The sequence below is a fragment of the Erpetoichthys calabaricus genome, chromosome 1 (assembly GCF_900747795.2).
Source record: "Erpetoichthys calabaricus chromosome 1, fErpCal1.3, whole genome shotgun sequence".
Taxonomy (NCBI): domain Eukaryota; kingdom Metazoa; phylum Chordata; class Cladistia; order Polypteriformes; family Polypteridae; genus Erpetoichthys; species Erpetoichthys calabaricus.
This window is the reverse complement of record NC_041394.2, coordinates 352,342,998-352,370,046: the sequence shown is the minus strand read 5'-3', so window position 1 is coordinate 352,370,046 and position 27,049 is coordinate 352,342,998. Positions and strand designations below refer to the sequence as shown.

The 27,049-nt window shown below is 39.3% G+C and overlaps 2 protein-coding genes and 1 long non-coding RNA gene across 6 annotated transcripts in view; 2 read left to right on the top strand and 1 right to left on the bottom strand.

The window, feature by feature from the left end:
* Window positions 1-25,146, top strand: part of LOC127527751 (gastrula zinc finger protein XlCGF9.1-like) — a 48,011-nt gene extending 22,865 nt beyond the window's left edge. The window contains exon 2 of the mRNA XM_051927561.1: window positions 24,463-25,146. Within this exon, the coding sequence (XP_051783521.1) occupies window positions 24,552-25,130 (579 nt within the window). The 5' untranslated portion in view covers window positions 24,463-24,551 and the 3' untranslated portion in view covers window positions 25,131-25,146. The remainder of the gene's footprint in view (window positions 1-24,462) is intronic.
* Window positions 4,423-7,063, top strand: LOC114669322 (uncharacterized). 4 transcript variants are annotated; one of them, XR_007935047.1, is made up of 4 exons: window positions 4,423-4,653; window positions 5,403-5,551; window positions 6,279-6,442; window positions 6,642-6,815. It is a non-coding gene; the product is annotated as an uncharacterized LOC114669322 (long non-coding RNA). The 4 variants fall into 4 exon arrangements; XR_003719020.2 differs by lacking the exon at window positions 6,642-6,815 and adding an exon at window positions 6,888-7,063 and having other exon boundaries at window positions 4,424-4,653; window positions 6,273-6,431; XR_007935045.1 differs by lacking the exon at window positions 6,642-6,815 and adding an exon at window positions 6,888-7,063 and having other exon boundaries at window positions 4,424-4,653; window positions 6,273-6,442.
* On the bottom strand, window positions 10,042-17,480 carry LOC127527354 (gastrula zinc finger protein XlCGF57.1-like). Its single transcript, XM_051925911.1, has 3 exons — window positions 17,140-17,480; window positions 13,246-13,775; window positions 10,042-11,744 (listed from the first exon to the last, which is right to left on the bottom strand). The coding sequence occupies exons 2-3, from the start codon at window positions 13,739-13,741 to the stop codon at window positions 10,594-10,596; spliced, it is 1,647 nt and encodes a 548-aa protein (XP_051781871.1). The 5' UTR covers window positions 13,742-13,775; window positions 17,140-17,480; the 3' UTR covers window positions 10,042-10,593.
* Window positions 25,147-27,049: the final 1,903 nt, after the last annotated feature.

The following is a 27,049-nucleotide window of genomic DNA, read 5'->3' as shown; positions in this document are numbered from 1 at the left end:
CAGCAATTGCAAAAGTAAGACACAGAGATGCAATGTGCCGAAGGAGATGGCAGGATAAAGACAATGCAAAGCAAATGGCTGAGTAGGACACTGAACACACTTATGCTTTCAAGACAAGTGAAAACATGAACAGCTGAAAGGCTTGATGGTCGAAACAGGAGTGACATCACATATCATTACAGACATCAAAAGGTTTAAGACATTTGATGACAAGTTCCAGCCAGAGAGGCACACCATGGAGCTGGCTGATGGAACCAAAACCGGAGGAATCGCGCAATGGTGGAGCTGATTGACAGCAGAGGACGACAGTGCACAGCGACACTCAGAGGCGCGCTATTCATTCCCTCGTACCCACAGGACATTTTCTCAGTGAAAGCAGCGACAGCCAGTGTGATCTTCCAGCAAGACAGTGATATAATTCAGCTCAAAGACAAAAATTCATTTGACATCAAAGAGTATAACAGTCTGTACTTCTTGAACACAGTATGTGATGGAAACGATGATAGCTGTAAAAGTTGTCAGCATGTGCAAATTCTTGTCCATTGTAATTATGATAACATACTGAAGCTATAGCATGTTGTTGACTTGCTAAAAATCAAGTCACTCCTGTGAAGTTTGCATTCAGGGAAAATTTAAACAAAAGAGCCATAGAGGTGCTTGAATTAGTTCACACAGATTTCGCAGGTCCAATTGACCCAGTATCAAAGGGGGGATATTAATATGTGATGGTATTCACTGATGACTTTTCCAGTGTAATACTTATGTATTATTTGAAGAATAAAAGTGGCACCGTGGTAGCTTTGGAGTTTATTGCCGACATTGCCCCTTAAAATCAAGCATGTGCGGTCAGTCAATGGTACAGAATGTATGTGTGAAGGCTTTAAATCACTGCTGATCAAAAAATGGTATCAGGCATGAGACTTCTGCACCATACTCACCTCACCAGAATGGTACTGCTGAATGACAGTGAAGAACACTGTTTGACATGGCCAGGTGCAAACTCACTGAGAGTAACCTCCCCAAAGAGCTATGGGTGTATGTGGTAGAAACAGCACTGGCAATCAGGAACAGGTGCTACTGCAGTCGCACCAAACTCTCTTGAAAGGGAAGAAGCCTAATATTTCTGGGAAGCACAAGTTTGGGTCAGTGTGCTATGCATACAAACAAGACAAAAAGAAGTTAGACAGTAGGTGCGAGAAAGGTATTTTTTGTTGGCTAGGACAAATATAGCCCAGCCTACATAATCTACTATCCAGATACTGGCAGGGTCCTAAAGCACATGACTAGTGAAATTTACCCAGAAGGGTAGGATAGAGCAGAGCACACAGACGACCAGAAAAGAGATTGATGACAGTGATGATTATGACCTGAGGAAGGGTAACACTGGGCAGATTAGCAGAATTATTGGTAGTTCTGCCATTACTGATGTAAAGCCAATACAGGTTCATGGAAACCAAACTGGAGCAGATGACCAAGACAATCCTGGTACAAACTATCCCAGCAGAGAGCATAGGAAGCAGATGTTTACGTATTTGATATACATAACAATGACCAAACAATAGTTAAAATTGATTATTGTTACAATATTATGAGTAATGTCCCACAAACATTTACAGAAGCCGTGAAATACAATCGATCCAGAGAGTGGAAGAAATGAAGTCATTGAAAGAAAACAAGACTTTCACATAAACCACTGTACCTGAAGGTAAAAATTCAGTTGGGGTCGACGGGTGTATGCCATTAAGAACAATCCTGATGGTTCTGAGGCGTACAAAGCGAGGTATGTAGCTAAAAGGTACAATCAGGTGGTGGGAGTAGATTATAAAATTACTTTTTCTCCATCCACAAATATGACAAGCATAAGAGTTTTGATCCAAATAACTGCACAGAATGGTATGTTGTTACACCAGATGGATGTAAAAACTGCATACTTGCGTGTGCCGATAGACTGTGAAGTGTATATGGAACAGCAGGAAGGATCTGAGGTTGATTCTGAGAAAGGAGAAAAATTGGAATGCAAATTGGAGAAATCATGGAGTAGGTTAAAACAGTCAGGCAGGTATTGGTACAAAATGTTACATGATCACTTGGGTAAAAATGGATTCATACAAAATCCGGCTAACCATTGTGTGTTTACCAAAGAAACTGGATCTGACAAAGTAACAACCATTACTTGGGTTGACGTTTTGATACGAGCTGCAAATGATGAAGAGGTGATGAAAAAATGTCAAAGAAATGCTAACAGAAGTTTAAAATGAAAGACCTGGGAAAACTGAAACATTTCTTAGGAATAAACTTTGAGCAAGGAGAAGATTTTGTAAAAATGGACCAAGAGGGGTATATTAAGAAAATTTTGGAAAGCTTTGACTTGACAAAATGTAAAATAAGAGCAACACCATGAGAGCAGAAGCTGGATTATAACCAGAAGTATGAGAAGACAGTTGAGGTTTAGAGAACTAGTTGGCAGTTTCATCTACAGTGTGTAATGACATGCACCAGGCCAGACTTACGTTTTGTCATCAGTAAGTTATCACAGTACTTGTCCAAACCATGTGCCCAACAGTTTGTGACAGGAAAACATATGTTACAATATTTGAAAGCAACAGCTGACTATGGTATATGTTATAGAAAATGTGACGATCAATTAAAACTACAGGCCTATAGTGATGCAGATTGTGCAACAGATGCAGATGATAGACGCACGCAGCATGACTAAATACTGTTACAGTCTAAGTAAAATGGGGGGGGTAATTTAATGGAAAACAAAGAAGCAATCCACTGTGACATCATCTACATGTGAAGCTGAGTATATGGCACTTAAAACCACATTATATAGTAGGAGAGTATGTATCTCATGCAGCTCTCAAAAGGAACAGATGGTGAAATTCATCATGAACCAATGGAAATTTAGGAGGATAACCAGGGTGCAATTACTCTAGCAAAGAATCCTGCAAGCAGACAGATGTGTAAACATGTGGACATTAGGAACCACTTTGTAAGAGCAATGTTAAATGATGGAAAAATTACTCTGAAGTACTGTCTAACAGAAGAAATGGTTGCTGACATTATGACAAAACCTGTAACAAAGAGGAAGTTGCAAAGGTTCAATGGATTTATATTTGGTATGCAGATAGAGAAGTCTGTTTTGCTTTTATGGAAGTTAAGAATGCATAGCAATGTGAGAGCAACAGGGGATGTTAACATATGAATGTAAAATGCTCACAATTGCAAGATGTGTTCCTTTGTTAAGTGCTCATGTGATTTTGGTGCCCGGTGATGCGCATGTAAAGAAAAATTATAATAAAAGGAGAATGCAAGACCGGTGTTTTTCGTGGTCGAGAAGTTTCAGAGAGTGCTGTTATTTTTCCTCCGTCAGTATATTACCCAAGTGTACACTGTTATTAGTTTTCTTACCTTTGCACGGACATTTTGTCTACGTGTCAACGGTGTTCTGTACCCTTTCGAAAAATATTACAAGCTTTCAAAGACACAGCAACCTTCACAACGAAATTAAAACATCGATAAGAGATGAGTGCACGTCTGAAAGAGTAAGTGTGTGCGCATGCACACTACCGACGGGCATGGCGACTTTAGGCAAAATCAAAACACAAAACGTCACGCACAGGTAAAAGATGAGATAGGAAACAAACACTCGTTAGTTCGCCTGTGTTTACAGGCCATCAATTAGACAGGAAACAGTCTTAAATGACATTCATATTGGCAGTCACCATTTGCTGAAACCAAACCTACAGGTACGTACAGTACCTGTCCTCTGTTTCAAATCTTGTCTTCCATTCGAGAGACCGGAACTACATCAGCATTTCCATGTGGCCCCGATGAAGTTTTCTCTTCCTTCGATCACCTGATGCTCACATATCCAGGCTAATGGATGTAAACAGTGGAGCAGCTCAAAGCTGCTCTCCAAGTCATTCACAATCTCTGACTGACACATCTCCTGCACGAGAGCCACGCCCCTTCTTGCTGTCAGACTCCTCCCCTTCACACACATGTGTCAGTTGAACTCAACAACCAGTAGCTTCACTAGGGCTGGTATCACCCAGTGAGGTGACGAAGGGCCGATTGAGACCCCCAAACACCACACAAACGCGTCCCTTGGTGACTTAAAGACCCAACAGGCACCGCGACATTGCATGTCAGGGGACAACGGTGGAGTACTGACCTTTCTTTCTTTGTTCCTTCAGGAAAAACAAAGCAATGTCGCTACCCGATCTGCGGTGCCTACCTGATTTGCGCGCGCATACGCACGCATGTGCAGAGCTTTACTATTACGACCCTACCCGATCTACGTTTGTTTACTTTGCGATGCGAGTCCCCATCCAATTTGTCTCGCGCACGCGCTCTCTGCTTAATTAAAATTCATTTCATGACGCTGCCTGATTTGTTCTGCGCATGTCTAATGTTTTACGACACACGTCATTCATCAGGTTTGACTTGCATTTGCGAGTCATTTTTGTGTTGTCGTTTATCTCTTTATGTAAATGGACTTGTTACTGGAAAAGATGGCAACTTTTGAATTTTATAACGTCTTGAAAGATGTGTCGCCTGAAAAATTTAACTCTAGTCGAATGAAGAGGGAGTAAATGAAATGCGACGTGTGTCTGTGAACTTTATAATGGACATGTACAGCTTTTTGTAAGTAAATCATTTTTAGTTAAACCACTTCGTAATCTCGTGGTTTAATCGTAAAAATCACAGCATTTTTCGTGTTTGGCTTAATGGATTAATAGATGTATTTCATTTATTTCGTAACACCCTATTAGCATTTGGTGGTGTGTTTCTTTTAACATTTATCCACATTTTTTATCATAAAGAGCGAACGGCATGCTAATAATTAAGCAAAACAATGTAATCGAGGTGTCGAATTAGGAATAGAATTAGGAGAGCACGTCTGACACTTGACCGGTGTAAAGTGTGCCCTCCAAAGCCATCGGTATTTTTTTATTATGTTGATATCAGATTACATCAATGCAATAGTTTTTCCACAATAAAGTTAACAAAATATAATGATAAAGGCTATATTACATACAAGAGTAGCAACAACTAAGTTATTACAAGAAAGCAGGATGCAGATGATAGCGTTACAAATTGTTAATGGATTTCTTTAACCTTATTTAGTGGAAAAAAATTCCATGGCTGAAAACAGGCAATTTTAAAATTTATTTCCAATGCCATCAGAGAAGTGTGGTGTGCGTCTGATGTGGCACAGTGACAGGCTGGGCACCTGCTGTTGTCACGTGTTATAAGCTTATAGAAGTTCACATACATACATTTAACTGAATATAACGGAGAAGGCTTGCTCCTTAGAAATAACTTATTTCTTATTGCTGCAGTTAAAAAAACAATGCCTCTTTATTGTATTTTTTTTGTTCTTGACCCTACAGGATGCCCGGTGGTAACCAGCCTTCCATGTGGCTGAACAGATGCCAGTGTACCCAAATTCTGAGACACAATTGGATGTTCTTTTCTTCTGCTTTTAAGATTCCCAATTTGAGATGATGTGCAGTTCATATTAGATTTGCTATTTCTACAGGTAAGACTACTGAGGCTTCCAGTTTCAGAAGTAATTTGTGCACAATTCCTGCAAAGCCTCCCCATATTTATTATTTGATCTGTAATATTTTGCTGCCTTGAATACTGACCTCTTTGTTTGCTCACTCTGTCCAGTAACTAACAAGGCTTTTTAATTTTAGACAGAAAGCCTCAGAGTGTGAATCTTCACAAACACAGAGACTGAGGCACATCAGTACCAGCAGTCACTAAATAGGGATGTTGTTCCGTTTTGCAAAATAACATTTATTTTCTTAAGTTACTGTACTTTGTTGTTGGATTTTGAAAGAACCAAGACTTAATTTTAAATTAAAACAAAACTAAGGCAGGAGTGAAAAACGAAGATATTTTCATGTAAGTAATGACACCAGAGCATAACTCATTAGAAGTTCAGATATACAGAGATTATAACACAATGTCTACTGTATGTGTAATGTAAAAGGAAACAAATGATGCTACACATAAAGACAATTAATTTGGGGTTCTGTCAAAATCCAACAAAAAAACACAATAATTAAGAATAATATTATTAGTTAGATTTTAGTCTAAGCAGGCCTTAATCTATTGTGATGGTTTACTTTGGTAATAATTGATCTACAGGTGAACCAAGAAAGGAGGCAGAACAAGAAGTAAGAGTACACTTTATTAATGTTTGAACTCTGTGAGTGAACATCGTGTATCTACTGTTTTTATGTTTTTAACAGTTACAGTGAAGTCGAAGAGTCCGGTCGTGTTATGGGGCAGCAGTTAAAGAAGAAGGATAGAGAGATGTGTGCCCTGTTGAAGTAGTGGCTGACCCTCCTGCCCGCTCTTCTAGAATCCTCCAGCTCAATCTCTGGTCTGATCTGCTGTGCCTTTGCCAAGTGATCACGAGGTATTGGACAATTTTGTTTTGCTTTTCTTCTGAAAACTGTCTCAGTCTCATTACACTGGCCGCCTGTCTCACACAGAATTTATTTCAAGGTTCTATTAAATAATTAGAAGGCTTTGAGTATTTTAGACCCTGCCTCTACTTTGGAGTGTCTGCTTTCAATATTTCTTTTCTCAAACGTTACTTTGCTTTTTATTCCAAGATCAACCATAAAAACCAGCAGCTTTCTGTACTCGTGCAACAAAATCTGGAATGCTTTGCCAATAGAGAAGTGCCAGGCTACAAATGTCAAGCATTTCGAAAAACTTCAACAAGCCCACTTTTCTGATTTGGCTTTTTCTTAATTACTTGCATTGGTTGTAATGGATTAGAAAAGGTACTGTGTACAGTTTGTCAAATCTGCACTGGACACTAACTTATGCTGTTTTTCTCTGTTGTTTTTTTCAAGTTTATTGCAGCGGTGCCCCCCTGTGTCTCCACTGTCTGTTACATCAACTCCAACTGCCTGTGACAGAAGAAAAGTTCACAAGATGTCCTGAAATGGAATTGTGATTGCAGTGAGACGGCCACAGTTATGTATGCTGGGATGTGCAGAGGAGCTCTGTGTGGTCTTTGGTTTGGGACCTCCAGTATCCTTGAAGGCTGCAAGTTTATCTTTGTCCCCAGCCATTTGACCAGGCAGTGTATTTATCACAAAGGACAAGGACCCCTCCATTTGCTTCTTATTTACTTTTATAATGCCTTCAATTTTCTTTTTAACTGTATATTTTTGTAGAGCAATTTGAGCTACACTTGTATGCAAAGGTGATATAAAAATATTATTAGTGAACAAATGTTAATGGACAGATCAGGAAAAATATCAGTTTAAATAGAACACATTTTTTATGGAATATTGCTGGATAACAACTGTTTGACCCTGAGTAGTATCTTGTTCATAAAGCTGTAGCGGTCAGGGGCCGCTAAGATTCACACCATCCAGGCTGACAGTGATTTATTTATTTTAATATAAGAGATCGCAGGAACGTCCCCAGCCTTGGGTCGACCCACACACACTCACAACAGAGACCAATAAGGCAAACTGGGAACGGAAAACAATTAACAGTATAATGAAACACAATTAACTAAATGAAAACAGTAATACCACCCCTGACCCCTTCGGCGATATTACATTTAACATATATACACACACAAACACCACACAGCAAAGTCCATGAAAACCAATCCGGATGAAAAATGGGAAGTGACGAAATTAAGCCCAGCGATCTGTAGGTTGAAAGGGTGAAGGAAAAACACAGTCCTACCGGTAGTTACTGAAATCAGATGGATGGTTCAGGAGCGCTCCTCTCTTCCGGAAAACCAAAGAATCCAACACTGTCCTCAGTGCACAGGTAGACAGACGATCCAGACCCCAACAAACGAACACAGTCCAGGACACAATGATTAATTAAAGTTCCAATAAACAGCAGGCAGCACGACAGATGAATGCAATACACAACGCACCAAACAAAACAAAAAACTTTTTTCCTTTTGCCCTCTGCCCTCTTTTAAACCTCCTTTGACCCTTTGAGATGCAGTTCTTAGAAAGTAGCACTGCTACAAAGCTAAAATAGCATTTTTCCTTTTTTGACAAATTTAATGATTCACTTTTATTGTGTTCAAAACCTTGGCTAACATTGTTTTTTAAATACCAAGGTAAAAATCTGTAAATATATTTGTGTTCTCCTTCCCTAATAGTTTTTAACACCTCCCCTAGTTGGCCATTTTCATTGTAGTTGTGTTCTAGTTAAATGCATTTACCATTTATACATCTTTATGATTACTGAATTTTCTACTCATAATATATATATATACATATAAATATGGGTGTGTGTATAATTTTTTTTTTGAGAAAAATTGTTCACAGATCTTTCACTTTTATTTTTAAATGTACCATTTATTTCTTCAAAAAAAAAATGTATGAATAAGTGTATTGTATTTCCTTTTTTTAAGTTATAAAAATGAACTGGCTCTGTATCAGTATGGGTGAATAAAACCATTGACATGAGACGAGTGTGCACACAAACAGCGGTGTGTTATGTTGATTAAACTTGTAAGAAAGAATATCACTGCCCTCTGTCCACATGGTGTTCTTCATAAACTGAACTATTTCATGCTGTTTAAATTCTGCTCAGTTAGTGAAGAATATTTTATTTTACAGCTGTTAAATTCATTTCAGTTTTATTATATTAATAGGAAAGTTGGTTTCTCAGTGGGTTTTACAGAGACACCTTGAAATAACATTAAAAACACATCACTAAGAACAAATGTATCTAATTTGTGGCAGGAGACCTATCTATGTCTGGATTTAAAACACAATTGTAGTCCACACCCATTATATCAAGTAGAGAATTTCGTACTGTTTATTATTATACACCACTTAATGATGATTATTTCTTTTATTCATATAGCACCTTTCAGTATAAACAGTCAAACACTTAATGACTAGGATTTCTTTCTCTTTCTTTCTTTCTTTCTCTTTCTTTCTTTCTATTATTATGTACCACATAATAAAATATCATCCTTTCTTTAAATGTAGCAACTTTCATTTTAAACGCTACAAGCCAGAAAGAACTTTATTTCTCCCCAGGGGAAAAAATTACCTTGTAAGGGAAGATCTTTAAAAAAAACACAAATTGACAAACACACACCAGAATGACAAAAAAGAAAGAAAATTTAACACAAAAGTAAGTGTCTGACTTGGCCGTCCCAGTACCAGTGAGGTGTTCATGATACACTACATATTGCTGTTAATGTAAGAAGGCCCAATCGTGTTTCTTCACACGGACCCACGGTGTGCATATTTTGGGTGCCACACAATACCAAAGTCTGACCATTTGCTCTGAACAAATTGTTTAATATTTATCGTGAGAGTATTTCAGCATAGAGCAAAGCCAGGACTTTACTGTCAAATGGCAAACTGACTTAAAAGCAAAGCAGCACAGTGGGGAAGGTGAGAGGTGACAACAACACAGAAAGAGTCCAGAAGAAAGCTTGGGGGTCCCATCTTACAGTAACAGGCAGTCAGCAGGTGTGATCCCCTTAGTGTCACAAACCCCCAAATAAAGCTGATAACAAATAGTCAACAATCCATTCAAAAACATCATGAAACGCAGAGTGAAGTACACAAAAAATAACAAAAAAAACAAATTGGCCAGCCGGGCCACCACAACCAGAAAGACTTACAAGTGGGCATAGGCATCGGGTCATTTCTCTGTTGAAGCACATAAGGAAAGTGCTGAGAGCAATCCAGTACATCAAAGAAAATTGAACTTTCCCAAAAACTACGCCTCCACATCAGATAGCAGGTAGGCAATTGAAAAAAAAAGTTTCATTCAGTGAAGCACACGGAAATTCTAATCAATTGCCTCACAGACCACAAACCCAGCAAAGGCATAATCTGTAAAAATAAATCCAAACTGAGGACAAAAAGTTTCTATTTGGATCCTTGAGCAAAACACACAGTGAGAAAAAGTGAAAAGCAATGCAAACTGTGCAAGGCTCATTGGAAACAATCAACAAAGTGTTATTCCCAGAGAGGAGCTGCTGCAACAAGCGTACACCTGTGTTCCCTCCCTGCTTTGTCTTCAGGTGACCACTGCACTCTCTGAAGTTTCCTTCATTTCTTGCTCGTGTATCACATTTGTGTCCTGGCCATGTCCACTGTAGTGGGACCAGAAATAATGTCCATTTGGACTGACACCACATTTGGAGGTCTTCTGTTCATCTGAAGATGTTGCACTGTCACTACAACCATCACCTTCAATGTTGCCGACACAGTGGGTGGGCACCTTTCATTGAGGGAGATGGGCAGCCACCTTGAATTATTTTTTGGTTTCCTTTTTAAAATAGTTTAACCTTCAGAAGGTTTGGTGTGCAACAAAGCCCACAACATGAAGATACTCATCAAGCCTCAAACAGTATGGTGTCTCACATTTCTCTCCTCCCTGTGCTCCTTCATTCTTCACCCTCCAGCTTTCTGCTTTAGGGCTTCTATCGAGGTTAAATTCTCAGCAATGGTTTGGCTTGAGTATTTTCAAGACTGACATGAACTTCACACTTGAATCATGAAGTGATCTTTTCACTGTTACAGGCCTTTTTTAGTACTTGTATCATCCCTATTGAGCCTTCTCTCTAGTATGAGTTCTTGAGTGGATCTTGAGACTGCATGGTCGTTTGAATTGCTTACCACAATCAGAACAACAATATGGCTTCTCTCCAGTGTGAATTCTTCTGTGCACATGAAGATGGCCATTTTGTCGGAATCGCTTTCCACATTCAGAACAACAATATGGCTTCTCTCCAGTATGAATTTTTATGTGGCTCTGAAGGCTGCCAGCACAGGTAAATCCTCTACCACATTCTGGACAGCAATATGGCTTTTCTCCTGTGTGAATTCTTCTATGGTTCTTTAGACTGTGAGGTTCTGTGAATCGCTTACCACAATCAGAACAACAATATGGCTTTTGTCCTGTGTGAATTCTTTTGTGAGCCTTTAGATTGCGCAATACTTTGAATTGCTTACCACAATTAGAACAACAATGTGGCTTCTCTACACCATGAATTCTTCTGTGTTGTAGAAGATAGCCAATTTGTCGGAATTGCTTTCCACATTCAGAACAACTATATGGCTTCTCTCCAGTATGAGTTCTTGTGTGGTCCAGAAGGCTACTCTTGTAGGTAAATTGTTTTCCACATTCAAAACAACAATATGGCTTCTCTCCTGTGTGAATTCTTCTGTGGTTCTTTAGACTGTGAGGTTGTGTGAATCGCTTACCACAATCAGAACAACAATATGGCTTTTCTCCTGTGTGAATTTTTACATGTCTGCGAAGGCTGCCAGTGGTGGTATATGCTTTTCCACATTCTGGACAGGAAAATGGCTTCTCTCCAGTCTGAAGTATTCTATGTTTTTTTAGATGACTCATTTGTCGGAACATCTTGAAACAATCAGAACACCCACATGGCTCCTGTTGTGTTTGACAGAGATTACTATCTCTGGACTTACATTTGCTTTCAATCTTTTCCCTCGATGTCTGGTGGACTGTGGTTAGTTCCGTATTGGCTATCTGAGTTTGAGTGGTGATCACACCTACTGTGTTTAGTTTCTTCACCGGCTGAGAATCATCCTGCAAAGAGCCGGGTATCCCATTCTCTGATGCTAATGTCAGGTTCTTCATATTCTTATCTTCCATTTTCAGTTGAGGTCTGTACTGAGGAGATGTCTGAGCCAAAGGGGATAAGAAGAAGCTGCCATTGGCTGGTAAAGCTGTAGAAATAAAACAAATATGGAGATAAAGGTGAGCTTTCGAAAGAAGCGACAGTCATTTCCTGTCAGTATTAACCCAGCTGGATTTTACTGATTCTGATTTGACTGCAAACAGGACCACGAATTTTTTTTTAAAAAAAGAAGAAAAAAAAAAAAAAGTACACAATTGAGTCACAGAACAGTAAGAAACAGAATTCAAATCAGTTCTTTTCATTTTTAGGCCATCCCACCATTATTATATTTGTGTGAAACTTTAGCAATTTCAGTTTGGTAATGCATTTTTTATAGCAATACTGTCCATGCATTTTGGACCAGTGCAGTTCTCAGAAAACAACTGAAACAAAGATAATAGATTTATTGGGGACAAAACTATACTCGTAAATAAAAAAAAATAATAAAAGTAAATCGCAGGGTACAGGGCTCATTTCCTGACACATGTAGACATTTTGTTGAACTATTGGATGTGTGTTTTGATTGTTCTAATAATAAGATGCCTGCTTTACCAATTATGATGACACTCACAATCCTAAAAATGCAGAGAACACCAAAATGAAACTCAAAACTCTGCAGCACAAAAATCAGCAAAGGGAATTGCTATGTGAGTTATCCATTTGAGGAAAGATGGAAATATGCCCAACGAGGCATTTTGGAATTTTTGTGCATAAAAAACGCAGCATATTACCATTTAAAAAAAACGCCAAAGGCAATTCGACCACAATAATGACATTTCTGGCTGAGCAGGTCAGATTTTTATTTTAAACCAATTGATTAAGGTGAAAAGTCAGGAGAATTCAGGAAGCTTTGTTTTCTTCTAATTGGCTGACTTGTAGCTCTGAGTTTGTATGGCGTTCATGAGGAAAGTCCAAATCAACATCTGTCTGATAGCACATGAACACAGCATGAGGCTTTAGAAAGCAACATTTCTTCATTTTAAAGAAGAGAAAAAAAACAACCTTTGAACCCCCTCACAAACCTTGATTTAGTGAGTAGTGAGTGTCATGTTGCACATTTGAGAAATCACCTGTAAAACACATTTCAGTTTTAATTCGACAAAGCGGTGTGTGAATTGAATCTTTCCCACTTTGTTAGCCATAATGATATCCCACTAAAACATAATTTACTCTGCAGCAATATGCCCCCCATGTCAAACATATTTGATGACCCCTTATTTAAACTGTTGTGAATTACACAAATTCATTGCCAGCAAATGCAATTAGAAGGCAGGAGTGTCTTACTTTGTACCAAATTTGCTTTAACAAGCATTTCCAACACTAACAGTAATGTTAGTGAATAAGAGAAGTAAAAGTGATGAAGTCTCATGGATAAAAATGATTTATTAGTTATAAAATGTGAAATTAATGATTTTACTTGTTGGCACAAAATACACAAACCAAAACCAGCCTGACATTCTGAGAGATCAATGATAACGAAAATGCTGTGCATGTCAAGCCAAACCCATAAGCCCAGGGCCTCAGGATAATTCTTGCATTTTAGCACCTACCTTCTTCAGAAGGACTTGAATCGGATGCTTTGGCCTTCCACTTAATGTCAGATTCCAAAGATTCCCTCTTCACATGGACAGAATGTTGCTGAAGGGGGCAGTGCCTACTGGGGGTCAAACCTAGTCCAGGACCCTCTTCTTCTGGATCAGAACACTGCCAGTCAGACTCACAATTGAGGTCTTCTTCCTTTATGCTGTTGACACTTTTGTTTTTCTGCACATCAGTGATGGAAGGCAACAGCTCAGAGTCCACTGTAAAGTCCATAGGTCCATCACAATCCTCCTGCTTGTTCATGCAGATGTTCTCATGTTCCAGATGTCCAGAACTCCATTTACATCGCTCTTTATCAACCTCTATACCATGGATCAAAAGGAGGCCCCCATGCATTTTGTAATATGTTTCTTGCTCATCCTCACACACTTCTTCAGAGACCCTCTCTTCACATTTATATTTCACATGTTGAGGACCTTCAACAGCAGAGTACGCCTTCTCCATGTCAGACCAGTGGAAATAACAGCCTCTTTGTGATCTGTAAACAGAGAAGAGTAGAAATGAGAAGTTCTCCAAAAATAAACATGCATATTAGATGTGACTCATTCAGTAATCCCTCACAGCTCATTACAATCAGACCCCTCTTAAACACTGGCACTTTTGGCAATGAAATTGGTGATGGAGGGTCACACAGAATATAAAAGACACTGTCAGAAGTGGCAGTGAGAGAAAGGCACTGTCAGAAGAGGGAAAGATCCTTGGTTGGATCTGCCGACTGACTGTTGGAAAGTGAGTACAGATGGAGTCTCTTCTGACCCTCAGTGAGGGAATGTGATGGAAATGAATGTGAAAGCAGTGGACACAGAAAAGCAAAGACCATTGGAATTGCTTGGAAGGTAGTGGTGTGAAAGACCTGAGCATCAGCTGGGGAACAAGAGCTCCAATAAATAGGAGGAAGACAAGGAAAGATACTGTGCTTGAAAATGGATTGGGCTACCAGTACCAGGAATGAAAAAAGTCAGGGGAATAATGACAGTAAAAAATTAAAAATACATCAAATGAAGATCTATCAACAGAGAGTATTTGGTTATACAGAACAAACACCAAAGCACAGGATTAACAGATATCTCAGCATCAACATCAAACACTCAACAACGAGGTAGAAGCCCAAATTAAAATTCATGAACTTCCTATTCTCAGTCCCTGGAAAAAGTGCTGCGTCACATTGTACAGAAATTTAATAGACATGATTAATGATCTTCAGGACTACTACTTCAAAACAATGAGTTGTACTGTTTAAGGCACTCTTTATATTACATCACAAACATTATCACACACACTCACATTAACCAATAAAGTGTCTTATAATTCAAATTCAATGCAGATCTGAGTCATTGAGGCTGCACCTGATCAAAAGTATGGAGGAGACACCGAGAATGCAAGGGTTGGAAAACAGGTGGGGAAAGAAAGATTTTACTGGATAGGAAATAGCATTGAGTACATCACTGAGAACCAGTAAAAAAAACTTATGAGAACAAAGCTGAACTTGCTGTACATATTCATGTCATTTTAGGAAGGAAAACACATTTTGTGAAATTCAAACATTTTTAAGATCATACTGGCTGTGTGCTCCACCTCGCTGCTCGTCCCCCACCACAGCAGGGCTATTCTTTCCTCCAGCACATACTTTTCACCTGAAGAGTCGTCTCTAAGCCCCATTATTGAAAGTTGACGCCTGGATGTAAACTGTTGTCACTGTTCTATAGGCCACTACACAATAAACATTGAAAACGGTCACTTATGATTACTCACAGTCTTTTACTACATTTTACAAAATAATCTGAAGTTAATTAAAAACTGTTATGAATCATAACTCAGAATTACGTCGCCATGTTAAATGTATGTCGATGAAGCAGTGAAATGCACTAATTCAGTAGGAATGATGCTATAAGTGGAAGCGCTGCTGCCCTCTAGTGGCATTGCAAGCACAGACCAATCTGGAACTCAGAAAACCTCGATAAAACACGTTCTTCTACAACTCGTGAGCAACATGACCTAAATGAACTCCAAACTGCCTCAGGGTCCAGAAAAATAAAGTCAAACAACTGCTTCACTAGGTCATGAGTCCAGCCTGGACCACACTGGAGTAAAGCCTCACGTGGTAATACACCTTGTATTAATCAAACTCCAGTATTTAGTGCCTTCCTATCCATCTGTTGCTTATAGCGTGCCCTTTGTTCCTCTCCTTAAAACATCTGTCACAATAAACCTCCTTGAGAGTGGAGATTAGCACATGCAAGTAAGAACTTCACAAGAATTAAGGGGCCAATATACAGTCTAGAGGCGGGCCTGGGTGGTGCGCCCAGGTGATCGGTGATCCATTTGGCTTTCACAGGCTAAGGAGCGAGAGAGGTGGAGACAGTAGTGACTTTAGGGTTCACCCTGCAGTTCAGATCTCTCATCCTAGTAGCAGGTGTGGAGACTTTTAACAGGTTTGGTTATTCATTGCAGGCCGTTGTCTCACAGACCAGGATTTAAAATGCCTGACCAGCTTAGCCCTTCGATGAAACCCCTAAGGTGACATGCCACTCCCCCTCCCCGAAAACTTTTAAGACCAAAATAATAATATAAACGTATAGCATATTTATAAAAGCACAACAATGAAATACAAAGTTAAAGACTAAATTAAAATAAGCAATTAAAAATGCTATTATTAAAGCAGTTCAGCAGTGATGACACACATTCGGAGCTTCCTCTCTGTCTTCAAGACGATCTCTAACTCCATTCGAATCTCATTCTGTTTTTATAAAAAATATTTTGTGTCCCAGTGTCCAAATCCTTCCGTTTACTGATATTTTAAAAACAAAAACAGTTCAAAATGTCAGTTATTGTGCAGTACTGCACAAACTCTGGTTTCTAGTTGACAGCCTCTATGTGGTTTATAGCAAAACAACACACTTTGCTCTGCTAGTGTTAAAGAACAAAAGGAGCACGTCTAGAAAGACACTGCAGGAGTCGACTCGTTTTATTGCTTTGTCTGTCTGCCTACTAAATGTCTTCCTACATTCCTTGTATATCACGTGGTGTTTTATTATCGTTTTAATACAAGCCATCCCCATACTCCCACCCCCCAGCCCACCACACCACTTGGTCAATGTCCCTGTGATCCACACTTTAAAGGAAAACTTTCTAATTAAATCAGTTCTTCACTTTCCATAGGTGCCCCTTATTTTCTTTTTTTTTTTAAGAATTTCTTTTAAAGTAATGGCTGGGGTCCATTGCACTAATTCACGCGCTCAGGAAAAGACCACGCAGGACGAACAGACCCATAATTGACACCCCAAAACCGCGAACGCCTGTCCATTCCCCGCAGTCGAGGTTTATCACGCCGAGATCAGTCCCACTCTTGCCAGACATCTCATTTAAATAACACAGTCACCGCGACGCCAATCTTTAGTGTCTTAAAGAAAATGACGAGGACGGACATGGCCTTTGTCTTCTGGACTACAGAAAGTAGCAAAGTGGCTAGAAAATAATGGACGATGAGAATAAAATAAACCCTTTGTGTGTACCATACCCTTTAAAAAAATATTACAGGCTTTTAAATACACAGCAACCATCACAACGAAATGAACACATCGATAAGCGATGACGGCAAGTGTGGAAGAGTAAGCGTCTGCGCATGTACACTACCGAGTGGCAGGACGAGTTTAGGCAAAATCAAAACGCAAAACGGCGCGCACAGGTAAGAAATGAGATATGAAACAATCACTCGTTACTGCGCCTGCGTTAACGGACGTCAGACAGACAGGAAACAAAGCGTCTCCCATTCCGAATCTTCACGTGAAGTTCCTTTACAGCGGCGGTCACTATTTGCTGAAACCAAAGCTATAAGTACGCACCTGTCCTTTGTTTCAAATCTTGTCTTCTCCTCGAGAGACCGGCACTATACCTGCATTTCCATGTGACCCTGATTAAGTTTTCTCTTCCTTCTATCGCAAAATGCTCACATATCCAGGCTAATGGATGTAAACAGCAGAGCAGCTCGAATCAGTGCTACTCTGCAATTCATTCACGATCTCTGACTGACACACCCCCTGCACGGTATTTCAGGATAACCCCGCCCCTTCAAACAGAGTCTCGCTCTCAGACTCCTTCCTTTTCAGAAGCCGTGCGTCAATTCAATTCAACAACTAGTAGTGTCGCTAGGTCTGGTGTCACCCAGTGCGGTGACCATGGGCCGATTAAGACTCCCCATTCGTCTTTAAATGAACTTTAAACAATGAAGTGCGCGGACACCCAGCCGTTGATTACTGCGAGGCAATTTTTACAAAGCGCCAACTTCTGGTAGGAACCACAAGGACGGTGACTCGAAGCGGGCAGTTAAGTGAACACTTGGGTATTCTGAAACCTCAAACAATAAAGACAGAAAAAAAAGAAACATCATGTGTTACTTTGCTAAACTCATATACTATTGATAAAAAAGATGTAGGTAATTTTAAATTTAACACACACAAATATTGTCTTATTTTCTTAAAATGCCCAACATATTATTTATCTTTTTTTTTTTAAATCACAATAGTCGAATTAATAATATACACATCTATTGATGCATCTAAACACATATATATAGCGCCCAGACTCTGGAATGACCTACCAAAATTAATCAGGTCAGTTGACTCCATGAATTCTTTTAAAAAACAACTCAAAACTCATCTGTTCAGGAAGGCTTTTAGCTCTACTTGACTTTATTACCTTTCTCTCAGTTTACTTCTCTGTCAAGATGCTCATGTAACCTGTATGTGTGTGCGAGACCATCAATTATGTTGTCTGTTTTTTTTCTCAGAATTTACTGTCTTAATCTTCTTTGTTTATTTATCTGGTTTGTACAATGCTATATACTGTATATTCTGCCGTTCTTTATTTATTCTGTAAGTGCCTTGAGCATGGGAAAGGCGCTATATAAATAAAATGTATTATTATTATTATTATATGCTCGTATATTAGATTAGATTCAGCTTTGTTGTCCTAGAGTGTTGCCGTGTAGACTAAATGCCCCTGCAATGGTGGCGCAGTGGTAGTTCTGCTGCTTTGCAGTAAGGACACTGTGGAAGATTGTGGGTTCGCTTCCCGGTTCCTCCCTGTGTGGATAGCGCTTTGAGTACTAAGAAAAGCGCTATATAAATGTAATTCATTATTATTAAAATTGTTAACAGTATACGCTTGGGTGATACACTGGCGCAGGAAGAATAACTCAGCGCTCTCTGAAGCTTCTCTTTTTTTACTTTTCTTTTCGTGTACATGCGCACCACCGGGCATCAAAATCACGTGAGTATTAAACGAGGGAACACATTTTGCAATTGAGAGCATTTCACATTGATATGTTAACACCCCAATTGCTCTTACATTGCTATGCATTCTTGACAACAGCCTTCCAGACTTTTCCATAAAAACAAAATAGACTTCTCTGTTTACATACCAAATGTAAGCCCTTTGAACTTTTGCAGCTTCCTCTTTGTTACAGGTTTTGTCATAATCTCAGCAACCATTTCTTCTGTTAGACAGTACTTCAGAGTAATTTTTCCATCATTTGACATTTCTCTAACAAAGTGGTACCCAATGTCCACCATGCTTACAGGGCTCTTTGCTAGAGCAATTGCACCCTGGTTATCCTCATGAATTTCCACTGGTTCATGGTGAATTTCACCATCTTTTCCTTTTAAGAGCTGGATGAGATACATACTCTCCAGGCAGCCCCCCTGGGCTGCATCGGGGCCAATACCTTGGAACGCCAGAGCTCATCCCTGTTGGGCTCCGAGACCACCACCAGGGGGAGCTGCAAAGCTTCCTGAGCCCGAGTGGGTGGCAACGCAGCCACACCCAGAAGTGCAGCATAATCTAGTTTAATTGCCACCTGGAGCACTTCCGGGTGAACTATAATGTCAATGTCAATTTATTTATATAGCACATTTAAACAAACATAGTAATGCTGTGGCCAAAGTGCTTTACAAAAATAGAAAAAATTAACATAAAATATAAATAGAAATAAAATATATGAACATAAAATAAAATACATAATAGAAGTAATGTTATATACATAAAAAATAGAAGTAATGTAATATAATCACAAAGAGGAAGCCATCAGTATTACTGAAGATCACTGAATGCAAGTGAGTAGAAATGAGTCTTTAGTCTTGATTTAAACAGTTCAGTTGTAGACGACTCCTTTATATGATGAGGTAAAGAGTTCCACAGGAGAGGTGCGACAGCTGCAAAAGCCCTGTCTGTCCCCCTTGGTTTTACACTTGGTACGAGGGACAACCAGAGACAGCTGACCAGAAGATCTAAGCACTCTAGATGGCTGATGTAAAACACACAGTTCAGATAAATAGGCAGGAGCAAGCCAATGTAAAGATTTAAAAACTAGCAGCAGGATTTTAAAATCAATTCGAAAACTGACAGGCAGCCAGTGTAAAGAAGCCAAAGTAGGAGAGACAGAGTCATACTTTCTTGCCCCAACCAGAAAGCGAGCGGCAGCATTTTGGACCAACTGTAACCTGTGTATCAAGGATTTGTTAATCCCAGAATACAGCGAGTTGCAGTAATCGAGGCGAGAAAAAATAAATGCATGAGTAGCTATCTCAAGATCCCTAGAAGATAAAAAAGGCTTGATCTTACCCAATAGACAAAGTTGGAAAAAGCAACTCTTGACTACAGAATTTATTTGTTTCTCAAAAGAGAGGTTACTGTCAAAGGTAACACCAAGATTGCGGACTTGAGGTTTGGAAAAGACAGAGAAAGAGCCGAGAAGACCAAGACCAATTTGGGCTTTAGCTGATGGACCCACTATAAGCACCTCCGTTTTATTTTGATTTAGATCAAGAAAATTATTAGCCATCCAGGATCTTAATTCAGACATACAGTTGTGGAGTTGATTTGTTGTAGAGTTGCAGACAGGAATATAAACCTGAGTATCATCAGCATAGCAGTGAAAAGAAATGTTAAATTTCCTAAAAATTGCTCCAATAGGGTGAAGGTATATGGAGAATAAAATAGGACCCAAAATGGATCCCTGAGGAACACCATATTTAAGAGGAGCAGTAGATGAAGAGGAATTAAAAGTCACTGAAAAGTGTCTACCAGTTAAATATGACCTGAACCAGTTAAGAGCAGCCCCTTTAAGCCCAACAAGATGTTCAAGCCGCATCAGCAATATCTCATGGTCAATGGTGTCAAAGGCAGCGGACAGGTCAAGGAGGAGAAGGACTGCCGCATCACCTGAGTCAGTAATAAGAGAGATGTCGTTGAACACTTTCAGGAGTGCCGTTTCAACACCATGATAACGCCTAAAGCCAGATTGGTAGATCTCAAATAAATTATTGGAGTTAAGGTGATCGACCAATTGATTATACTGTAAATAATTCTTTCTAGAATTTTAGCCAGAAATGGCAGTTGGGAAATTGGACGAAAATTAGCTAAAACTCCAGGGTCTAATTCTGTCTTTTTAAGACAGGGGAGGACTGCAGCATGTTTAAAAAATGAGGGCTCAACACCCGAACTAATAGAATCATTGATGATGGCTAGTAAGGATGGGCCCAACACATCAAAGGCTTCCACTAAGAGACGTGGTGGTACAATATCCAGAGGACTGGGGGCTGGTTTAAGGGTGTCAATAGTTCTTTTTAGCTGTGAGAGTGAGACTAGATCAAAGGATTCTAAGACAATGTCATGATTAACAGTAGAAAGTTCATAGCCCGTTTGAACAATGCCACGGCAGATAGAAACGGCTCACATGAATGAACAATGCTATTTGATCCCATCGCAGAGAGGGGGTGAATGGCCACATTAATTGAACTAAATAAGACCCTAGGATTCTTTGAATGACGGGAAACTAAATCGGCAAAGAAATTTTGTTTCGTTTTCTTAACTTCAGCCTGGAAATTGAAAAGAGAAGTCCTAAAAATCTGTTTAGAGACAATCAATCCATCTTTTTTCCAACGCCGTTCAGCAGTTCGACAGGCACAGCGCAGTGATTGTGTATTTTCATTAAGCCAGGGAGCAGGTCTACCCTACACCTGAATACCAGCAAAACCAAGGAGCTGGTAGTGGATTTTAGGAGGCCCAGACCCCTCATAGACCCAGTGATCATCAAAGGTGACTGTGTGCAGAGGTATCCGTCAATAAGGGCGCGCACATAAATAAAAGCGATCTTCAAAGGGGCGACCTCAATTGAGCGCCGAATAAAGGCGCGTGTAAATAAAGGCGAGCTTCAAAAGTATGACCTCAATTGAGCGCCGAATAACTGCGCGCATAAATAAAGGAGCGCTTCAAAAGGGTGACGTCAATTGGGCGCAGCGAATAAAGGCAAACGCAACAAAATTACAGAAAATTTATTAGATAAAGGCAATGATTGAACGTATAAAAAGGGGAAAGCAAGAATATTAAAACATCCAATTAATTAATGCATGAACTTCTAACGAACTACTTCTAACGAACTATTTCTAAAGCTCTCTATATTTCCTTGTTTTCAAAATTACAGGAAATTAGATTAAGGCAATGACTGAATGTATAAAAAGGTGAAAGCAAGTTACACTTGAAGCTGTAGATTATGTGCAATGCCACGTAGATATTCGAGATGCGGTCTATTAGCATAATCAAGGACAATTAATTTAATTCGCTCCGAAGGTCATCCTTTTGAAGCGCTCCTTTATTTGCGCGCACATTTATTCGGCGCTCAATTGAGGTCGCCCCTTTGAAGATCGCTTTTATTTATGTGCGCTTTTATTCTCCGCGCCCAATTGAGGTCGCCCTTTTGAAGGTCGCCTTTTTGTGCGCGACCTTATTGAATAGAACCGTGTGCAGATGGTGCAGACCTATAAATATCTGGGAGTGCAGCTGGATGATAAATTAGACTGGACTGCCAATACTGATGCTCTGTGCAAGAAAGGACAGAGCCGGTTATACTACCTTAGAAGGCTGGCGTCCTTCAACATCTGCAATAAGATGCTGCAGATGTTCTATCAGACAGTTGTGGCGAGCGCCCTCTTCTATGCAGTGGTGTGCTGGGGAGGCAGCATTAAGAGGAAAGACGCCTCACGCCTGGACAAACTGGTGAGGAAGGCAGGCTCTATTGTTGGCATGGAGCTGGACAGTTTAACATCTGTGGCAGAGCGAAGGGCGCTCAGCAGGCTCCTATCAATTATGGAGAATCCACTGCATCCACTAAATAGTATCATCTCCAGACAGAAGAGCAGCTTCAGCGACAGACTGCTGTCACTGTCCTGCTCCACTGACAGACTGAGGAGATCGTTCCTCCCCCAAACTATACGACTCTTTAATTCCACCCGGGGGGGTAAACGTTAATATTTAACATTATACATAGTTATTGTCTGTTTTTTCACCTGCATTATTATCATTCTTTAATTTAATATTATTTATTGTATCAGTATGCTGCTGCTGAAGAATGTGAATTTCCCATTGGGATTAATAAAGTATCTATCTATCTATCTATCTATCTATCTATCTATCTATCTATCTATCTATCTATCTATCTATCTATCTATCTATCTATCTATCTATCTATCTATCTATCTACCTTATTACAGCGTATCTTGGGCGGATCAATTTTGTCTAAAATCGTTTTAAAGGAGAAATTAAATTTTACGACAGAATCATCGATATCATTATGTTGGTCATGCACATAAAGACTAGAGAAAATGGTTTTAAAATCAGGTATAATAGAAGAATTTAAAAAGCGCAAGCAGCGTGGGGGACAGCTATTAGTAGGGACATCGACAGTAATATTCAGATCTATCATTATAGAAAAATGATCAGCAATAGAAACATCAAATAAATCAATATTATTCACTGAAATATCACGAGTAAGAACGATATCGAGGGTGTGACTGAGAGAGTGGGTTGGTGTATTAATATGCTGTATAAAATCAAATGAGTTCAAAAGTGATAAAAAGTCATTGACCAAAGGTTTCGATTGACAACAAACGTGAATGTTGAAATCACCAACAATAAGAACTTTGTCATGAGAGAGGGTGATATCAGATAGATAGATAGATAGATAGATAGATAGATAGATAGATAGATAGATAGATAGATAGATAGATAGATAGATAGATAGATAGATAGATAGATAGATAGATAGATAGATAGATAGATAGATAGATAGATAGATAGATAGATAGATAGATAGATAGATAGATAGATAGATAGATAGATAGATAGATAGATACTTTATTAATCCCAATGGGAAATTCACAGCCAAGAGATCAGAGAATTCAGAAATGAAAGTATCATTAATTACAGGAGGTCTATAAACTACGGCAAACAGTAGAGAAGGGGAGCTGCACACTTCGAAAAGTTTTAAGAAAAACAAACCAATAAGAGGAAGATCTTCTCTCTTGGCAGTGATAGGGCCTGAGGCCTCCTCTCATTGTGGCTGTGTATCCCCTGACTCACTAATGAAACCTCTCCAATACAATTGTGCCCCCACCCCATTAGACCCAAAGGTTTAACTGCTTTTCTCAGCATTTTGTTAAGCTTCAAAGGATGTAATGAAGTCATGAACTGGACTCTGGTCAATTATCTTCCCTCACACATTTTACAGTTGGCCATAGCATTTTCTGATCAGTAATCAAGGGTGTAAAACTGTTGGGGATAGAAGTTGCAATAGCTTACTTTAAGAAATCTACTTCTTTCTTTTAAATATCTTAAATGAGCTTTTTAATATACATTTCACAAAATGCTTAATATTACAAATACACAGAAATGTGAAACAATCGCAAAAGCACATTGGTAAAGCAATGTTTCAGAAAACAACTGTAATTTGTTGCAGTCCTTAACCTCTGCTTATTTCTCCTCTGCATATTTTTATTTCCAAGTATATTTTTCTCCCCAGAAGATTTATTTATCTTTGTTTCAACTCTCTTCTTAAGATTGTACAGGTCCAGAAAGCATGTAAAGCATTGCTATAACAATTAAATACTAAAATAATTGATGTCAATTCTCTTTATTACCCCTTTGGGACTCCATTTTTAACTTTTTTTTTTTTTTTTTTACTTTTCAACTTTTTTTTTCTGTTGTGGTCATGTTTGCAGTCAAATCAGAATCAGTAAAATGAAGCTGGGTTAAAACTGATAGGAAGTGGTTGTCTCTTCACAGATCTCTTTTGAAAGCTCACCTATTTCTCCATATTTGTTTTTTTTCTGTAGCTTTACAAGCCAATGGCAGCCTCATCTTATCCCCATTGGCTCAGACATCTCCTCAGTGCAGATCTCAACAGACAGTGGGTGATAAGAATATGAAGAACCTGACATTAGCATCAGAGAATGGGATACCCACCTCTTTGCAGGATGATTCTCAGCCGGTGATGAAACTAAACACAGCAGGTGTGATCACCACTCCAACTCAGATACCCAATACGGACTTAACTACAGTCTACCAGACACCGAGGGAATTGGTTAAAAGCAAATGTAAGTCCAGGAATGGTAATCTGTGTCAGACACAAAAGAAGCCATATGAGTGTTCTGAATGTGGCAAGATATTCCAAAAAATGAGCCATCTAAAAGAACACAGAATAGTTCACACTGGAGATAAGCCATTTTCCTGTTCAGAATGTGGAAAACAATTTACTACCGTTGGCAGCCTTCGTAAACATGTAACAATTCACACAGGAGAGAAGCCCTATTGTTGTTCAGAATGTAGGAAGAAATTCCGAACAATGGGCAATCTTCAGCAGCACACAATAATTCACACTGGAGAGAAGCCATTTTCCTGTATAGAATGTGGCAAAAGATTTACCACCATTGGCAACCTTCAAAGACATGTAAAAATTCACACAGGAGAGAAGCACTACTGTTGTTCAGAATGTAGAAAGTAATTCCGAACAATGAGCAATCTTCACGAGCACAAAAGAATTCACACTGGAGAGAAGCCATATTGTTGTTCAGAATGTAGGAAGCAATTCCGAACAATGAGCAATCTTCACAAGCACAAAATAATTCACACTGGAGAGAAGCCATATTGTTGTTCAGAATGTAGGAAGCAATTCCAAACACTGGAGAGAAGCCATATTGTTGTTCTGATTGTGGTAAGCAATTCAGATATTTGTGCAGTCTGAAGATCCACAGAAGACATCACACAGGAGAGAAGCTATATTATTTTCCATAATGTGGTAGGGGATTTACCAACCATTGTCAACCTTCAGAACCTGCAAAAACTTGTAAAAATGCTCAAGGGAGCAAAGCCATATTGTTCTGATTTTGGAAAATAATTTGCCATAAAGAATAATCTCCAGATCTACACAAGAACTCATAGTGTAAAGAAGGCTGAATAGTGATGATACAAGTACTAAACCAAGGCCTGTGGCAGTGAAAAGATCACATCATGATTCCAGAGTCAGGTTCATGTCTGTCTTTAAAGTAGTCAAACGAAACCATTGCTGAGAATTTAACCTCGATAGAAGCCTTAAAGTAGTAAGCTGGAGGATGAGGAATGAAGGAGCACAGGGAGGAGAGAAATGTGAGTCTCCATACTGTTTGAGGCTTGATGAATATCTTCATATTGTGGTCTTTGTTGCACACCAAACTTCCTCAAGGTAAATGTATTTTAAAAAAGAACCTAAAAGTAATTGAAGATGGCCATCCATCTCCCTCACTGAAAGGTGCCCACCCCCTGTCCCAGCAACATGGTAGATGATGGTTGTAGCGATCGTGCAACATCTTCAGATGAATAGAAGACCTCCAAATGTGGTGGCAGTCCACATGGACAGTATTGCTGGTCCCACCAAAGTGGACATGGTCAGGACACAAACGTGCAACATGAGCAAGAAATGAAGGAATCTGCAGATAATCCAGTGGTCACCTGAAGACAAAGAAGGGAGGGATCACAGGTGTATGCACTCCTCTCTGGGAATAACACTTTTTGTTGAAATTTGAAATGAGCTTTTCACAGTTTGCATTGCTTTTCACCTTTTCTTACTGTGTGTTTTTTTTCAAGGCTCCAAATAGATACTTTTTGTCCTCAATTTGGATTTATTTTTAAGGATTATGCCTTTGCTGGGTTTGCGGCCTGTGAGACAACTGATTTGAATTTCCGTGTGCTTCGCTGAATGAAACTTTTTTTCGATTCCCAGCCTGTTGCCTGACGTGGATGGTCTAATTTTTGGGAACTTTCCATTTTCATTGATGTACTGGATTGCTGTCACTGCTTTCTTTATGTACTTCAACAGAGAAATGACCCGATGCCTGGGCCCACCTTTAAGTCTTTCCTAGTTGTGGTGGCCCTGCTGGCCAATTTCTTTTTTTATTTTTTGTTTTTTTTTTGTGTACTTCAGTCAGTCAACAATCCATACAAAAACATGAAGAAACACTATTTGTCATCAGCTTTACTTGGGGACTTGTAAGACTAGGGGTATCACACCTGCTGACTGACCGTTACTGTGTACTGGGACCCCCAAGCTTTCTTATGGACTCTTGCTGTGTTGTTGTCACCTCTCACCTTCTCTGCTGCACTTCTCAGCTTTTAAGTCAGCTTGCTGTTTGACAGTTAAGTCCTGGCTTTACGCTATGGTGAAATACTCTCGTGGTTATTTTCTGTATGTTAAACAATTTGTTCAGAGCATGTGGTCACACAAAGCTACAGTTTGATGACAAAAAAGCATCAGCAGACCTTGCTTGGTGGATCAAGGTAAAGTGCTGCTTTAATGATATAATTTGTCCTGTCACAAGATGGAACCTGTTTGATTTGTTTGTGTCAATAGTCTCAGTGTTTGTGTGCGGCTAAACTGAAAGAGGACAT